This window comes from Bactrocera tryoni, unplaced genomic scaffold, assembly GCF_016617805.1.
Source record: "Bactrocera tryoni isolate S06 unplaced genomic scaffold, CSIRO_BtryS06_freeze2 scaffold_11, whole genome shotgun sequence".
Taxonomy (NCBI): Eukaryota; Metazoa; Arthropoda; class Insecta; order Diptera; family Tephritidae; genus Bactrocera; species Bactrocera tryoni.
In genome coordinates this window covers 3,999,326-4,014,440 of record NW_024395824.1, presented here as the reverse complement: position 1 = coordinate 4,014,440, position 15,115 = coordinate 3,999,326, and the positions used below count along the sequence as shown (strand labels likewise).

At 38.8% G+C, this 15,115-nt stretch overlaps 1 protein-coding gene across 1 annotated transcript in view; it reads left to right on the top strand.

Annotated features, from left to right (window-relative positions):
* LOC120779450 (glutamate receptor ionotropic, kainate 1-like) overlaps positions 1 to 15,115 on the top strand; it is a 112,799-nt gene that overhangs the window by 87,619 nt on the left and 10,065 nt on the right. The window contains exons 3-5 of the mRNA XM_040111701.1: positions 10,072 to 10,485; positions 10,553 to 10,728; positions 10,788 to 10,841. Coding sequence (XP_039967635.1) covers positions 10,072 to 10,485; positions 10,553 to 10,728; positions 10,788 to 10,841 — 644 coding nt within the window. The remainder of the gene's footprint in view (positions 1 to 10,071; positions 10,486 to 10,552; positions 10,729 to 10,787; positions 10,842 to 15,115) is intronic.

Below are 15,115 nucleotides of genomic sequence, written 5' to 3'. Positions count from 1 at the left end.
ACCGACCAGGTCTCCGCAGGCTTCTGCGTCACCGGTGCGATTGCTTCCAGCACAGGTGCTGGAGGTGCAGGCATTAACCTGTTCGGCGTCGAGGAGTGTCTCCCACAACTTCCCTTAAGGGCATCTACCTGGCCGCTAAGATAGACATTCTCGGTTGTGACCGTTATTAAGAGCGCCTCATATTTTGACCCACCCCACCCCTAACAACAACCGCTCGCCGCGAAATATCCCGCTTTATCTCGCCTCCTTTCCTGCCGCCATCTTTAGCGTGCCCGACGACCGTTTCTTTACCAACCGTTTTAGATGGTTGAACAACCGCTTTCTCTGCGGTGGCACCACTGGCACTCCCGCCACAGCTACCGCTCCCTCCCTCATCCCCGCAGACATTACGCGGCGACCCCATACGCGCAACCGCTTTTTCGGTGGTGGGCACATTGGCACTCCCACCACAACTTTCGCTCCCTCCCCCGCTTCCGCCCTCATGACGCGGCGACCCCAAACGCGCCTTACTCCGCGGTGGGAACCGTAACGCTCCCGTCGCTTCCCCTTCGCAACCCGACGTGGAATCATCCTCCACCGTAGAAGTCGCGGACTCTCCGCTTCCAGCGTCCTCCTCTTCCGTCCAGGACGCATCTCGCTTCCCGACTCACCTCTCAGTCGAACTGATCTGCTGGCGTACCACTAACGCAGAAGGCTCTTCGACAGAAAGATTCTGGAGCAGCTGCTCTCCAGGTGCGTGCGTCTGAACGCGCTGAAAAGTGCGACTCACGCGCAGGCTCGCTAAGTAACAGCGACCACCCAAGCGGTCGATTATTGCGTAATACCGCCGTGGCACAGCCCACAACCCCAACCAGTGGCCGGATGAAGGCCACTCAATTGGCCGCCGGCAGAACAATGTCCCCGTAACGGTCCGGAGTCGACCGATGTGGCGCTGAGCCGAATGTCACCGTGGGCTAAACGGTTCGCTGATACAACCGTTGTTCCTCGCTGGAGTCGCAATCTCCAACGCTGGACAGATGTTTGCACCCTTTGAGCAATCCTGTCCAAATCCTCCTAACACTGAGCCAACTGAACGCCAGATGCTCAGCACAGAACTACTGTAAGGTAGTCCAGTCAGCAAGAATGCCAACAACACGGTGCTGCACTGGAACCGTGCGAAGCTTCCGCCAATAACAACAACGTGGATGACCACGTTGCCCGTATATAAGGTAGTAATAAAAGAAGAAAACACGTTAACTTCGGTTGCAACGAAGCTAAATACCCTTCACAGGTGCATTTCTGTTAGTAACTATGTGTTCAGTTTGTATGGAAGCTTATGCTATAGTTAACCGATCTGAACAATTTCTTCGGAGATAACATTTTGGCTTTAGAAAATAACATATACCAAATTTCATGAATATATCTTGTCAAATGTGAAAATTTTCCATACAAGCATTTGATTCCGATCGTTCGGTTTGTATGGCAGCTATATGCTTCAGTTAAACGATCTGAACAATTTCTTCGGAGATTACATTGTTGCCTTAGAAAATAATATATACCAAATTTCGTGAATATATCTTGTCAAATGTGAAAGTTTTCCATACAAGTATTTGATTCCGATCGTTCAGTTTGTATGGCAGCTATATGTTATAGTGGTCCGATATCGGCTGTTCCGACAAATGAGCAGCTGCTTGAAGAGAAAATGACGTTCGCAAAATTTCAAAAGGAAAGACAGACAGACAGACAGACAGACAGGCGGACATGGCTAAATCGACTCAACTCGACATACTGATCATTTATAAATGTATATATACTTTATAGGGTCTCCGAAGATACCTCCTGGGTGTTACACACTTCGTGACAAACTTAATATACCCTGTTCAGGGTATAAAAAAGACTACTCACCCGTTATATTACGCCGAGTCAGTCCATAAAAACGCACAAAATTGTACAAAAAAGTGTGTACCCGCACAAAACACTCGCGGTCAGTAACCCTCACACCCAACGATCGCACAAACAATGTAACCGACCGTTACGTACACGCGCCAGGCAATAACGGTGCCAGCTAAAACGCGTAAACAAATTATCGCATAAAAGAGAATCGCAAAAAATCGCAGAAAAAACACTTCTAAATCACAACGATGCGCACGCATGTCTATCCGCGTCGACAGTTAATCAACGAATGACGTCACTAATGACAGTCATAACTTCGAAGTTGTAGTTAATTTCGCTTATATTGGAAGCAGCATTAACAGCAACTACAATGCCAGCCTCGAAATCACACGCAGGATAACTCTTGCCAACAGGTGCTACTTTGAACTGATTAGGCGGTTGAGAAGTAAGCCCTCTCTCGACGAACAAAATCCAAACTCTATAAGTCATTCATTATTCCGTCTTGCTATATGGTGCATAGGCATGGACGATGACAACATCTGATGAGTCGGCCTAGGAGTTTTCGAGCGAAGGGTTCTGCGAAAGACTTATGGTCCTTTGCGCTTTGGCTACGGCGTATATATCGCATTCGATGGAACGATGAGCTGTATGAGATATACGACGACATTGACATAGTTCAGCGAATTAAGAGACAGCGGCTGCGCTGGCTAGGTCATGTAGTACGTATGGACGTAAACACTCCAGCTCTGAAAATATTCGATACAATACCCGCCAGGGGAAGCAGAGGAAGAAGAAGACCTACACTCTGTTGGAAAGACAAGGTGGAAAAGGACCTGGCTTTGCTTGGAATCTCCAATTGGTGCCACCTTGCGAAAAGAAGAAACGACTGGCGCGCTGTTGTAAACTGGGCTATAATCGCGTAAGCGGTGTCTAAGTCCGTAAAGAAGAAGAAGATATATGTAGGGTTTAAAAACAAACTGCGGTTCTGACCATCCGGTGGATTAAAAGAAGAAAAGCCGTTGGCAAACTGTTTTAGTATTCGGTTTATTTCCCGGTAAAAACCTAAATACCGCTAAGAAACAAAACAGTTTGGTAATACTTATAATGAATAATTGATTACCGATAAATGCTTACCGGTGTGTTAGAATTAATTCAAATATTATGCCAGAAAATAGAAAAGAAAAAAAAACAACAAACACATTCGGGAGCTGTAGCACATGAAAATTTTCACTTGCTCTGCTGTGCTACCGCTCCCAATTTTTTGCTACCGCTACGCCAGAGCATAGCGCAGAATTTAATTTTTTGCTCCCGCTCCAGCTATAGTTTTTTACCTAACAAAACTCAGAGCAGAGTAGAGCACATACTTTACATTGTTATGCTAAGGCTATGCTGCGACTCCCGACAAAGTGAGAGCGGTAGCAAGAGTAAAATGAAATGCTACGATGAGGTAGCGTAGTTTTTCAAACGCTGTGTAAAACGACTGAATTCATGAGAGAATGAATAAAGAGAAATGCTTTGAGGAAAAATGTACAAAGTCACACAGATGTTGTAAAAAAGCATTCTCTGAGTCACATATGCGTAATATTGTATCATATGAACCAATTTTTTCAGAAAAATTTTAAAAATTTTAATGTTTTTTACAAAATCGGGAAAAACTAAATAAAAAATAATTTTAAATAAATTTATTATTTAAAAAAATTATATTAATTTAGACTATTATATTACATTAATTTCGGCTATTATAAAATAAATAATCATATAAACACGTATTGGGTCATTCCTTTCATTTCTTCAAAAAAATTAGTGCCTTCATGAAATATGCATATTCGCATTATTTCGTTATCATTTCCATATTTGTTGCAATAGAATTTCTATGGCATATACATATATTATTTCTTTGACACATTTGTCTGCATGTTTACGAAAGCAAATGCGAGCCACATTACATTTATAACAAGTGTCGCACGCAGAAAATCCAATCTGTGCCGAAAAAGATAAACGAATGGCCGCCGATTGTTACCGCTTCCCTTGCTGCTCGAACAGCTTCGCCAACAAGCTAGCGTAAATATGTATGTTTTTGTATGAGCTTGCATGCATATCGACGTTGATTTTTGCGTGCCACGGAAAAATATTTTGGAATTGACAAATATTGCAAATCGATAACAGCTATGTTGCCACTTTTCTCACTTCTTTCTTATTTTGTATCGATTCTACAATAGCCGAAGGAACTTCGTTCCTACCTGGTGTCCCACGACACCACACTTCTTTTTGTTATTATTTGATGCGCATGTTGTCACATCTAAATCAAGTTCAGCTTTTATTTACTCTCAACTTATATGAATACATATGACAGACCACAGAAGAAAATTTTGTTATGAACAATAATGTAATTTTTGAACAAACTATTTACATATTTTATGTTTTATATGATTTTTATTTAGCATTAGAATACATAACGAATCAAAATAACATATTTTGCATAAAAAAAATTCTTAGTATTGTGTAGAACACCCCCTCCTCCTAATAATCTCGGATATTTGTTTAGGCATCGATTCAAAAAAGCGTTGAAGATAATTTTTATTGATTTCTTCATTCCGCACAGCTTCAATAATGTTTTATATTTCTTTTAGACTTTTTGGACGCTCTTGTCTTATCATTTTGCCCAAATAATGCCAGCAGTTCTCAATTGGATTGAGATCTGGACTGCTTCCTGGCCAAGTGAGAGACTCTATTCAATAAAAAACTTTTTGTTTTGAAACCTGTAAGTGTTTGTAAAAAATTATTGAAAAATCTATTTCAATATTTTTATGCTTTGGGTGCCGCTTTGGCTCTACGACAAGGGACTGAAATATCCAGAAAATAAACTTTATCGGCGTGTTCGGACAACTCTTCAATAGTTGGCAAAACGCCTTCTCTCAAAATTCCAATTTATATTTCGGCATTCACAGACCTTTGCCGTCGGGTTCCAACAAATTAAATTTCGATTCATCGGAAAAAATAACATTTCCCCAATCTGATGTAGTCCAAGTTTTCTGTAATTTTGCCCACTCTACTCGCTCGTCAGGTTTTACTGTTTTCGGACGTCCACTGCCCTTTTTTCGAGCTTATCAATTAAAACACGTATAATTTTTAATTATAATACGCACGTACCAATCCCTTGTGCCCACTTCACGAGCTATTTGACCTTTGGATAATTTATTTTATATAAAGCCACGATTTCTCATTTCTTTTTTGTTGACCCCACCATGTTCAACTTTACTTGTTTTCACAACTTATTCAAAAGAAAATACCACAAATTCTGTAATAAACACGTGTGGACGCTAACGGTTTTAACAATGAAGGTAAAATAATATAGTCACATGACAAAGCAGCCAAATAAGACAAATAGTGAATTTTAAGCAAATAGTGACAATTCAAAATAGGAATATTAGAAAATTTTCGACTGCGTGGGTTTTTTTTTCGCCGAGTGTACGTGTACCAAAAATATATGCCGTGCCCTTAGGCGAAGAGAAGTTATAGAGAAAAAGAGTTTTGCACCTACATATGTATATATAATTATTTGGCTGAGATATTTTTGTCATTCTACTATATTTAGATACACATATTAGTAGTGGTAATATTTTAGATTCAAGTTATATGGAGTACATACACAGCTATTTTGAAAGATTCATATTTTATACATATTTCAAGGACTATTATATATTATTTGTTAAATTTTTTGTGTATCTAATTGCTATTCGCAAACTTAAATCAAACCTTTCACATAAGTAGCTAACAAATCGCTCCATCCATGAAAATTGCTAGACTGCTAAAATCTACTTATCATGCTGAACACCGCGACAGGCAGAAGTCAGAGCTAGAGAAACTATTGCATAAACTGATGATTGGGGTCAGCAAAATTTTATCTGCCTAGTTTCTCATAGAGCATCTGAGACACCGAAAGAGGTAGCTTTTCTGCGTCAAGCAGAAGGACATCGTATGAGGGTGCTAACCCGACAACACCGAAAGACATATTGTTGCGGATGTACTCTCTCGGAGTATAGGAAAGCAAACACTCACCGATATTATGGTGCTCTAAAGTACTGATTGATTTGCTGGCAGGACAAGTGATATCCTACTTCAATATCCCTCAAACTAACGCAAATACTCATTCCATATAAACAGTAGCGGATCAAGAAATAGTTTTTTGGGGGGAGGGAAAATAAACATTTACTTGAAACATGAAGATTATTATATTAAATATAATAGTCTAAATACAGTTTAATATCATGGTGGAAAAACTTTAATCGACCTTTTAATATAAAATCCTACTAAAGGTAACATATGTAAGTACTTTATTGCAATGTATAATACTGAAGTCAGTTCGTGTATTAAATAGAAAAATTTCACAAAACAAAAAGAATGTGTGCCAAGTTTTGGGAATCTTTCGAGAACTTCTTTCGCAGTAACTTCAATGTCATGATCTATCCATGTCATCTAGCACGTTCGTCCTCAGCCACGTTTCGATGTACCGAAGTGCGGAAAAACAGTGTTCAGAGCTCGCATTCGTCACAGGAAGTGTGCAGAATATGCGAAGAACACTATGAATTATGTGGTATAGCTCTACGTCGCAGTCCTTCAATGCTTCCAATGAAGTAGTCGGTAACTTGTTGTCTTTAGACTTTTGCTTTTGCCCCCAATGGCACTGCCAGTGATCAAGTTCACCTTTGAGCTTCAAACGTCGCACGACTTTATCATTACCAAAAAGGCCTTTGATCTATCTATCTATCAAGCTGTCAATAAGATTTTAGTTTTCTTTGGTTTTCAAATCACATACTCTCTTTGGAAGGAGTAAACTCAGTTGAAATACATCCAATACTCTCTAGAAAAGCGCGTCTTCAAATCAGTATCCAACAGAGAAATGTACACTGAGACCCCTTAGTATTCCTCGCAAGTTCTCACTCAGAAATTTTCGCATTTTGTTTCTCGGCTGCAGATTTTCGGTTATTCTTCGTCAAATTTAAATCGAATGTTTGCAGTATTTTCTTTTAAGAACTTTGTTTTCTTTCTTCAGTAAATTGAAATAAATTTTTTTCTCACATCTGAAGAAAGTATTGCCTACCTTTAGACACAAATCAAAGTATTATATTTCATAGCTGAATAGTTCGCTTTCAGGCGCGTCGTTTCAAATTTAGCACTATCTGTTACGGATCTGGTTGGATTTATTAACAATTTAATCTTCATTTATTTATTTTTATTTATTATTTTAAAAAATGGATACATTCTTTTATTTTGTTTCTGAAATAAAATGGTAAATTTCTGGATTATGTAGTATTTCTGTTACTTTATATTATTTGTTATAGCCCTTAATGGTACGCTGTAGAACCCCACTATCTCAATTTTTGGTGGTTATGTATGTTAAGGTGCGTGCCTCCATGGCACCTCCAAGACACAGTTGCGAACAACGGCAAAGTACACCCCGTTGACTTGGGTCACATGACGATCCTCCCATCATCGTAAATAATCCGCGCTATTTGCATAAGTATTATCAAGAATCATTTTCTTTCTTATGTACGTATTTACGAGCGGCCTGATTTATTCTTCATGAAGACATGTAACTCGCTCGATTCTTTAGTTTAATGGTAAATATAACATGTTAAATTTAACAATTTCATCATGGAAATATATAAAATCCAACAACGAGTAAAAATTATTAAATTACTACCGAAATTCGGAGTGGCAGAACGAGATTTTCAATAAGAGCCCTACAAAAGTTTTTTTTAAATAAAACAAAAATGGTTTGAGATATCAATGAAATTTTTGGATATGGCAAACCTTACCAAAGGAGCGGGAAAAAGTATGGCGTCGTTTGCTGTTCCTATCGGTCTAGTTTTGTAGTGCCCTATTGCAAAACCCTATAAATGGAGATTTGTTTGGTTGACTTGAATTTCCACAGCCACAGTGTCATAACCTAGCTCTGACCAAATCAGCAGAGAGCTTTTGTAGCGCTCTTATTGAAAAACCCGTTACTATCGAAAAAAAGGCAAATTTTCAAATAAAAAACTGCGAAGCTAGCGGGAAATAAAAACACCAGGGGGAACCGGCAAAATTTTCTTACTGAACGTGCTGCTTGCACTGTTGCGCAGAGCCAAAGTAATTGCGCTACCAGTTGCGTCCAGAATAGCCGCAACCTTGCTAAGTGGTGGCAGAATCGCACATACAGTGTCCAAGCTCACTCTGAACTTTGTAAGTGGAGAAACGTCCATTTGCAATATCAGCAAATGTAGTAGTCGTTATGCTCTATTTCAATGGTGCAAATTGACGAATGCACAATGTCGCAGTTTTTAAAATATTTAAAGCAATCAAATCTTCAGTGTGATCGTCTTGCTGGCAAGTGATTTCCGGCGGACGTTGCCGATTATTGAGCGAGGTTACGCGGCAGACGAGAAAAACGCATATTTCAAGGATTGACCGTTGTGGGATAAGATAGAGTGGTACAGCAGAATACTGATTTGAGGGTACAGCTGTTCAATAATCAGTAGTCTGAACTGTTCGCACATACACTTTTCGAGGTCGGCGGAGGTCGCATGCCGTCGGATACTAACGGCAAAATAACTTTTGACAGCCTGCTTTGCAATGAATGAATTGAACATTGTATATTAGATATATGGGGTCTAACGATTTTATCTATTTACTATTAACATGTCACATTTTAATATTATGCACCACATACTATTAACATGTTACGGCTTTGATATCTTCTAAAAAATAGATAAGAGTCAACTTTTCTCTTTCGATCAGCCCAGAATAACACGGCGTCACCATGATTAAGTTTTAAGTCCTAACTAAATAAATAAATATGTAATAACTATAGGCGGTATATACAATTCAGCGAGTATTTCATTTCACATTTTCTAATATAAAAAGGGTTTAACGGTTTTTCTGGATCTGTTATTGCCCAATTTCGGTACTGTTAGACGCAATTTGTTCATTTCAGAAGTTTATGCCCTTATAATGGACTAACATACTATGTATACACAATATAACATAAAATCTATATAACTAACACTTGTACACATAATCATATGGAATTCATCTGTTCATGTGTGAAATACGTTCATTACCACAAATAACCATACAAATCACTTCACTAAGCATACCCTTATAATCGATCAAAAACAATCAATATGTTACAAATATTTATTTGGACTTGATATGTTTTTCGTGTTGAGTCAAATTCAACCGCAGCTTCCCGTAAACCACTGATTACTGCGTTATGTGATAAGGTGTGCCACCATCGTATCATTGTAGTCAATGGTTATTGAAATTTAAACTGAATTTTTTACACCTTTGACGTAAGTTAAAAACCATTATTTAAATTCGGGCTCACATTTCCATTATTCTGTGATCCTATGCTTTTCATTTTAGACTTATTGTAAGGTTAACGTAGCATTCGCTCCAACCTAGGGTACAGACGCTGTCCAAAATATTTTCAATTTAAATCAGACGCAATCAGTATTTAGCTGTTTGAAACGCACATATTTAAACAGCAATTTCGTCCGTCACGGTGAATGAATTTGCCATTGTAACCTCTATGTCCCTCAGTTATCATTTGCTATAAAATATAATACTTTGCTGAAATATTTTCGTCAAACAAGACGACTGGCAACTTGGCAATGCCAAACTTTGTGATAAAGTTGTGAGTTGAATAGAACTGTTATCCTCTGTAGCAACGTGTTCCAAGAATATAAATTTAGGTTAAACCGCTCAGGACTTGCTCGACTAATTTTAGCCAAAATTTGGTGGTATAATTCTTATATTCAATATGAAAATGGGCGAAATCGAGCTAAAACCATTCCTAATTCGCATCTACCATCATTATAAAATCCAGGTGATTGTTTCACTTTACATCATCAATGAATGACTAAAACTGTGCACCTATAGTGTGCCATCTTGTGTCTGAAAATATTCAAAATAACTGTGTACTATAACTTTTCAAGCACCAAGTATCGAATATGAGGCCCGCATTTTTGTTTATATTGCATCAGTATATCGTTTTATGGTAAAAAGACTAATAATATTGGTATGTGCAATACCTGCCCACGCTCTGAGCAGCGAGACCCGGGTGCATAAAAAAACATTTTTCTCTGTTAATTTTCAAAATGTATTTAAAAAGTGCCCTTAAGTTAAATTGAGCTATTTATTATATATTTGGTACAGGTGCTATTTTTACAGAAGACCAACGAGATAGTAGCATTGAATATGCATTCAAATATGCCGTGTATCGTATAAATAAGGACAAATTGCTATTATCAAATACCCAGCTTATTTACGACATAGAGTATGCTGCGCGGGACGATTCATTTCGGACAACTAAGAAAATTTGTCGACAATTGGAATCGGGTGTCCACGTCATTTTTGGGCCATCAGATGCATTGCTTTCGGATCATGTGCAATCAATATGTACATCGTTTGGTATTCCACACATCGAGTCTCGCATTGATTTAGATGAAAATACTAAGGAATTATCTATTAATCTGTACCCCTCACAGCGACTCATGAATTTGGCTCATAGAGATTTGATGATATTTTTAAATTGGACGAAAACTGCTGTACTCTATGAAGACAATTTGGGTAAGTTAAGGAATAGTGCTAAGGAGTGGTGTGTTTATAGGATTTATATTTTACACTGTTCACGTAGGTATTTTCAATCATCAAGATCTGCTGCATGTAACTGCAGATATCCGAACAGAGCTATACATTCGACAGACGTCACCGAAAACTTATCGACAAGTTCTACGAGCGATACGAATGAAGGATATTTATAAAATTATTGTAGATACAAATCCTACAAACATAAATGCTTTCTTCCGAGCAGTAAGGATACAGTAAATATATTTCAACTACCTATCTTACACCTTTTCAAATAATTTCAGATTCTTCAACTACAGATGAATGATCATCGTTATCATTATATGTTTACAACATTTGTAAGTATAATAATTTGATATATTAATTACTAGGATATTCGAAAACCGTTGTTCTGCGAAACATCCAACTGATCAAGAATGTAAAGGCTACTATAACTGGTTAGAATGATGAATTAAGCCGAGGGTAAACAACTTCCTAGAATTTTGATGATGTACCAAGCAGAAAGCAGCTTTTGATCGATTTATTCCATATAAGTTTTATCACGACATACGTAACTGGGCGCTGTAATTGTTTTGAATCAGTCCCATTTGTATTGCTACCAATTGTCCGAAACCAAAAATATTTCTACATGCGTTGACATTAGGTCTCATTTTGTTTATTTGCTGTAGTTCTTATTGAATTTTCAGAGAGGGCTAGAAATATAGCAAAAAGGTTACGAGATAGTTATAGTAGTAACTATAGCACAATAAATATGAGTAACACTATCAAACAATTCCAAATATAAAACGATTTTATATGGGAAAAAATTGAAAGTGGTCGGTGTCTCCCCCTTCCTGTCGACTCTTTAGAACTCTAATGTGTTTGTGACTTGTAGAATTTGGTCTTTTTTCGTCGAGAGAGGACTTTCTACAAGTCACTCATCATCCCCGACTTGCTATATTATGCAGAGGTATGGTGAATGACATCCTCTGATGAGTCGGCGTTATGAGTCTTCGAGAGAAAGGTTCTGCGGAAGACTTATGGTCCTTTCGGCATTGGTAACGGCGAATAACGCAGCCCATAGAACGATGAGCTGCAGAAGATATACGACTACATTGACATAGTTCAGCGCATTAAGATACAGCGGCTACGCTAGGTCATGTCGTCCGAATGGATGAAAACACTCCAGATCTGAGGGTATACGCGCCATATCTGCCGGGGGAAGCAGAGGAAGAGGAAACTTCCACTCTGTTGGAAATATCAGGTCGAGAAGGACCTGACTACAAAAGACGAAGGACTGGCGAGTTGATATAAGCCCGGTTTTGTGAAACAGTTCAAAATATATCCCCATCTTAATAATTTTTATTGAGATAACCTTCTATTAGTTTTAGGCATAAGAAATCAACAAACAGAATTTATTGTGTATGACTTCTTGGGGCTACGATAATAATGTAAAGTTATATGTTCTATATTGTAAGTATATAGTTACAGTATTAAGACCCGTATATTCAACAAAGTAATTTGCAATTTAAAATGTACAGCATATTTAATCTGAACGAATGCCAGTCTTATGTATAAAAAGCTCTCAATCAAGCTCCCAGACCTTCTGGCCAGTCATACCAATACGTATGGCCTGGCATTGGACCGTAAACACTATTATCATTTTCAGCCATCTAGTTTGCGTTTTCGTATTTATCGATAAAGAATATATCTTTTCTGTTTGCTATCTATCTTTCACTAGTGCTAATACAATAATAAATGAAGCAATGACGAAGTTTATGTAAAGGTTTTAGAGCAAATCTTATCTTTCTAACGCTACATAGCGTAACACGATCACACTTATACGTACATCGTGAGATACTGATTACTAAATTCAAATATTAGAATAATTATGGACCAATTTTTGCTAGACCACAATGCAACAACTTTTATTTATTCGTTATAAAAAATTGGGAGAGTACTCGTTTTTAGTGCGTTTATCAGGGCCATAGTGCCCATAATTTGCTTTTTGATCGATAGTCAAACAATGCGGCAGTGAGATTTCTTCATGCAATATATATCGGGTGATTTTTTAAGAGCTTGATAACTTTTTTTAAAAAAAAAACGCATAAAATTTGCAAAATCTCATCGGTTCTTTATTTGAAACGTTAGATTGGTTCATGACATTTACTTTTTGAAGATAATTTCATTTAAATGTTGACCGCGGCTGCGTCTTAGGTGGTCCATTCGGAAAGTCCAATTTTGGGCAACTTTTTCGAGCATTTCGGCCGGAATAGCCCGAATTTCTTCGGAAATGTTGTCTTCCAAAGCTGGAATAGTTGCTGGCTTATTTCTGTAGCCTTTAGACTTGACGTAGCCCCACAAAAAATAGTCTAAAGGCGTTAAATCGCATGATCTTGGTGGCCAACTTACGGGTCCATTTCTTGAGATGAATTGTTCTCCGAAGTTTTCCCTCAAAATGGCCATAGAATCGCGAGTTGTGTGGCATGTAGCGCCATCTTGTTGAAACCACATGTCAACCAAGTTCAGTTCTTCCATTTTTGGCAACAAAAAGTTTGTTAGCATCTTGGTTGACATGTGGTTTCAACAAGATGGCGCTACATGCCACACAGCTCGCGATTCTATGGCCATTTTGAGGGAAAACTTCGGAGAACAATTCATCTCAAGAAATGGACCCGTAAGTTGGCCACCAAGATCATGCGATTTAACGCCTTTAGACTATTTTTTGTGGGGCTACGTCAAGTCTAAAGGCTACAGAAATAAGCCAGCAACTATTCCAGCTTTGGAAGACAACATTTCCGAAGAAATTCGGGCTATTCCGGCCGAAATGCTCGAAAAAGTTGCCCAAAATTGGACTTTCCGAATGGACCACCTAAGACGCAGCCGCGGTCAACATTTAAATGAAATTATCTTCAAAAAGTAAATGTCATGAACCAATCTAACGTTTCAAATAAAGAACCGATGAGATTTTGCAAATTTTATGCGTTTTTTTTTTTAAAAAAGTTATCAAGCTCATAAAAAATCACCCGATATATAGGTTCGTGAATGGTTTGATCTACGCATTCCTTTATTATAACAATGCTTCACTCAGTCAATTTTACTGTCACCCAAAAAACTTCACTATAAGATACATATATGGAAGGCGTTGCCCAGAAGAAAGAGATGTTTTATTGTCATAAAAGGAAAAGAAAAGCGTACAAAATAAAATGTTAAAGTAGCAGGTAGAGTAACCATGCCTAACGGAAACTCCGAAATGAGTGGCGGTGCTGCCATAGTACACCCCTACAACTAGGGATCTGCGGCAGTGTAGGCAGGTTTCAAACGGTCGATAGAAAAATTGACTGCTTTGTCCTTAATGTAGACGGTGAAGTATTTTTGATAGTGATGAATAACGTTGTAAGGAGGTGTTAACGATGGTCGTACCGCCATGTTACGAATGAAAATCTGGTCGCAAGTTTATAAATCTGAGTTCACGAATAACTTCTGAGTAGTACGTCGAGACGTGTTGACCGGACGTAGGTCGCGCATTATTTGTCGCAATTGAGTAGAAACTCCTCTTGTAGAACCCCCACAGGTGATCTGGTAACCGATGCTCAGAGCATATTAAAATTATGGAGGGAAAACTTTTTCAGCCTTCTGAATGGCAGTGTAAGCATAACGCCAGGAGAAGGCGCACCCGATTCCCCAATCGTTGAGGATGGAGCAGATGTTCCATTGCCCGACCATGAAGAAGTTCGAATAGCGATTGCCCGTCTGATGAACAACAAAGCAGCGGGGGCCGATGTATTGCCGGCCGAGCTATTCAAATACCGCGATGAATAACTGGTAAGGATCGTGCATCAGCTTCTATGTAAAATATGGTCGGACGAAATCATGTCCAACGATTGGAATTTAATTGTGCCCTGCCTAATCCACAAAAAGGGAGACCCCACAGTCTGCGCCAACTAGCGTGGGATAAGTCTCCTAAATAACGCAGCGAATTGTGTGTAAACTGATTGGACCTTATCAGTGTGGCCTTAGACCTGGAAAATCAACAACCGATCAGATATTCACCATGCGCCAATAGACAATAGACACACACCACCTTTTCGTCTTTTTCAAAGCTGCGTTTGAGAGCACAAAGAGGTGCTGCCTTATTGCCGCGATGTCTGAATTTGGTATCCCCACAAAACTAATACGGCTGTATAAACTGACTTTGAGCAATACCAAAAGCTCCGTCAGGATCGGGAAGAACCTCTCCGAACCGTTCTATACCAAATGAGGTTTCCAACATGGCGACTCCCCTTTGAGCGATTTCTTCAATCTGCTTTTGAGAAAATACTTCGAGTTGCGAACTTAATCGAACAAGTACAATCTTCTATAAGGATGCGCATGCCGATGATATTGATATCATTGGTCTCAACTCCCGCGCCGTTCGACGCTCCCGTTGGTTAGTGGGTGGTAAGGCGTAGTTCGTATTAGTTTGACACTGGCTAAATGAGATAAGCCTCTCCCTAAAGCCACTACCTCAACACAGCACACTAAGGCCAACACTCCAATACACCACACCAACAGGACCCTCACATCAACACCACCCACACTCGAGAGCACTTCACATCCACACACGCAAACACATACCACACAGGGTACTCAA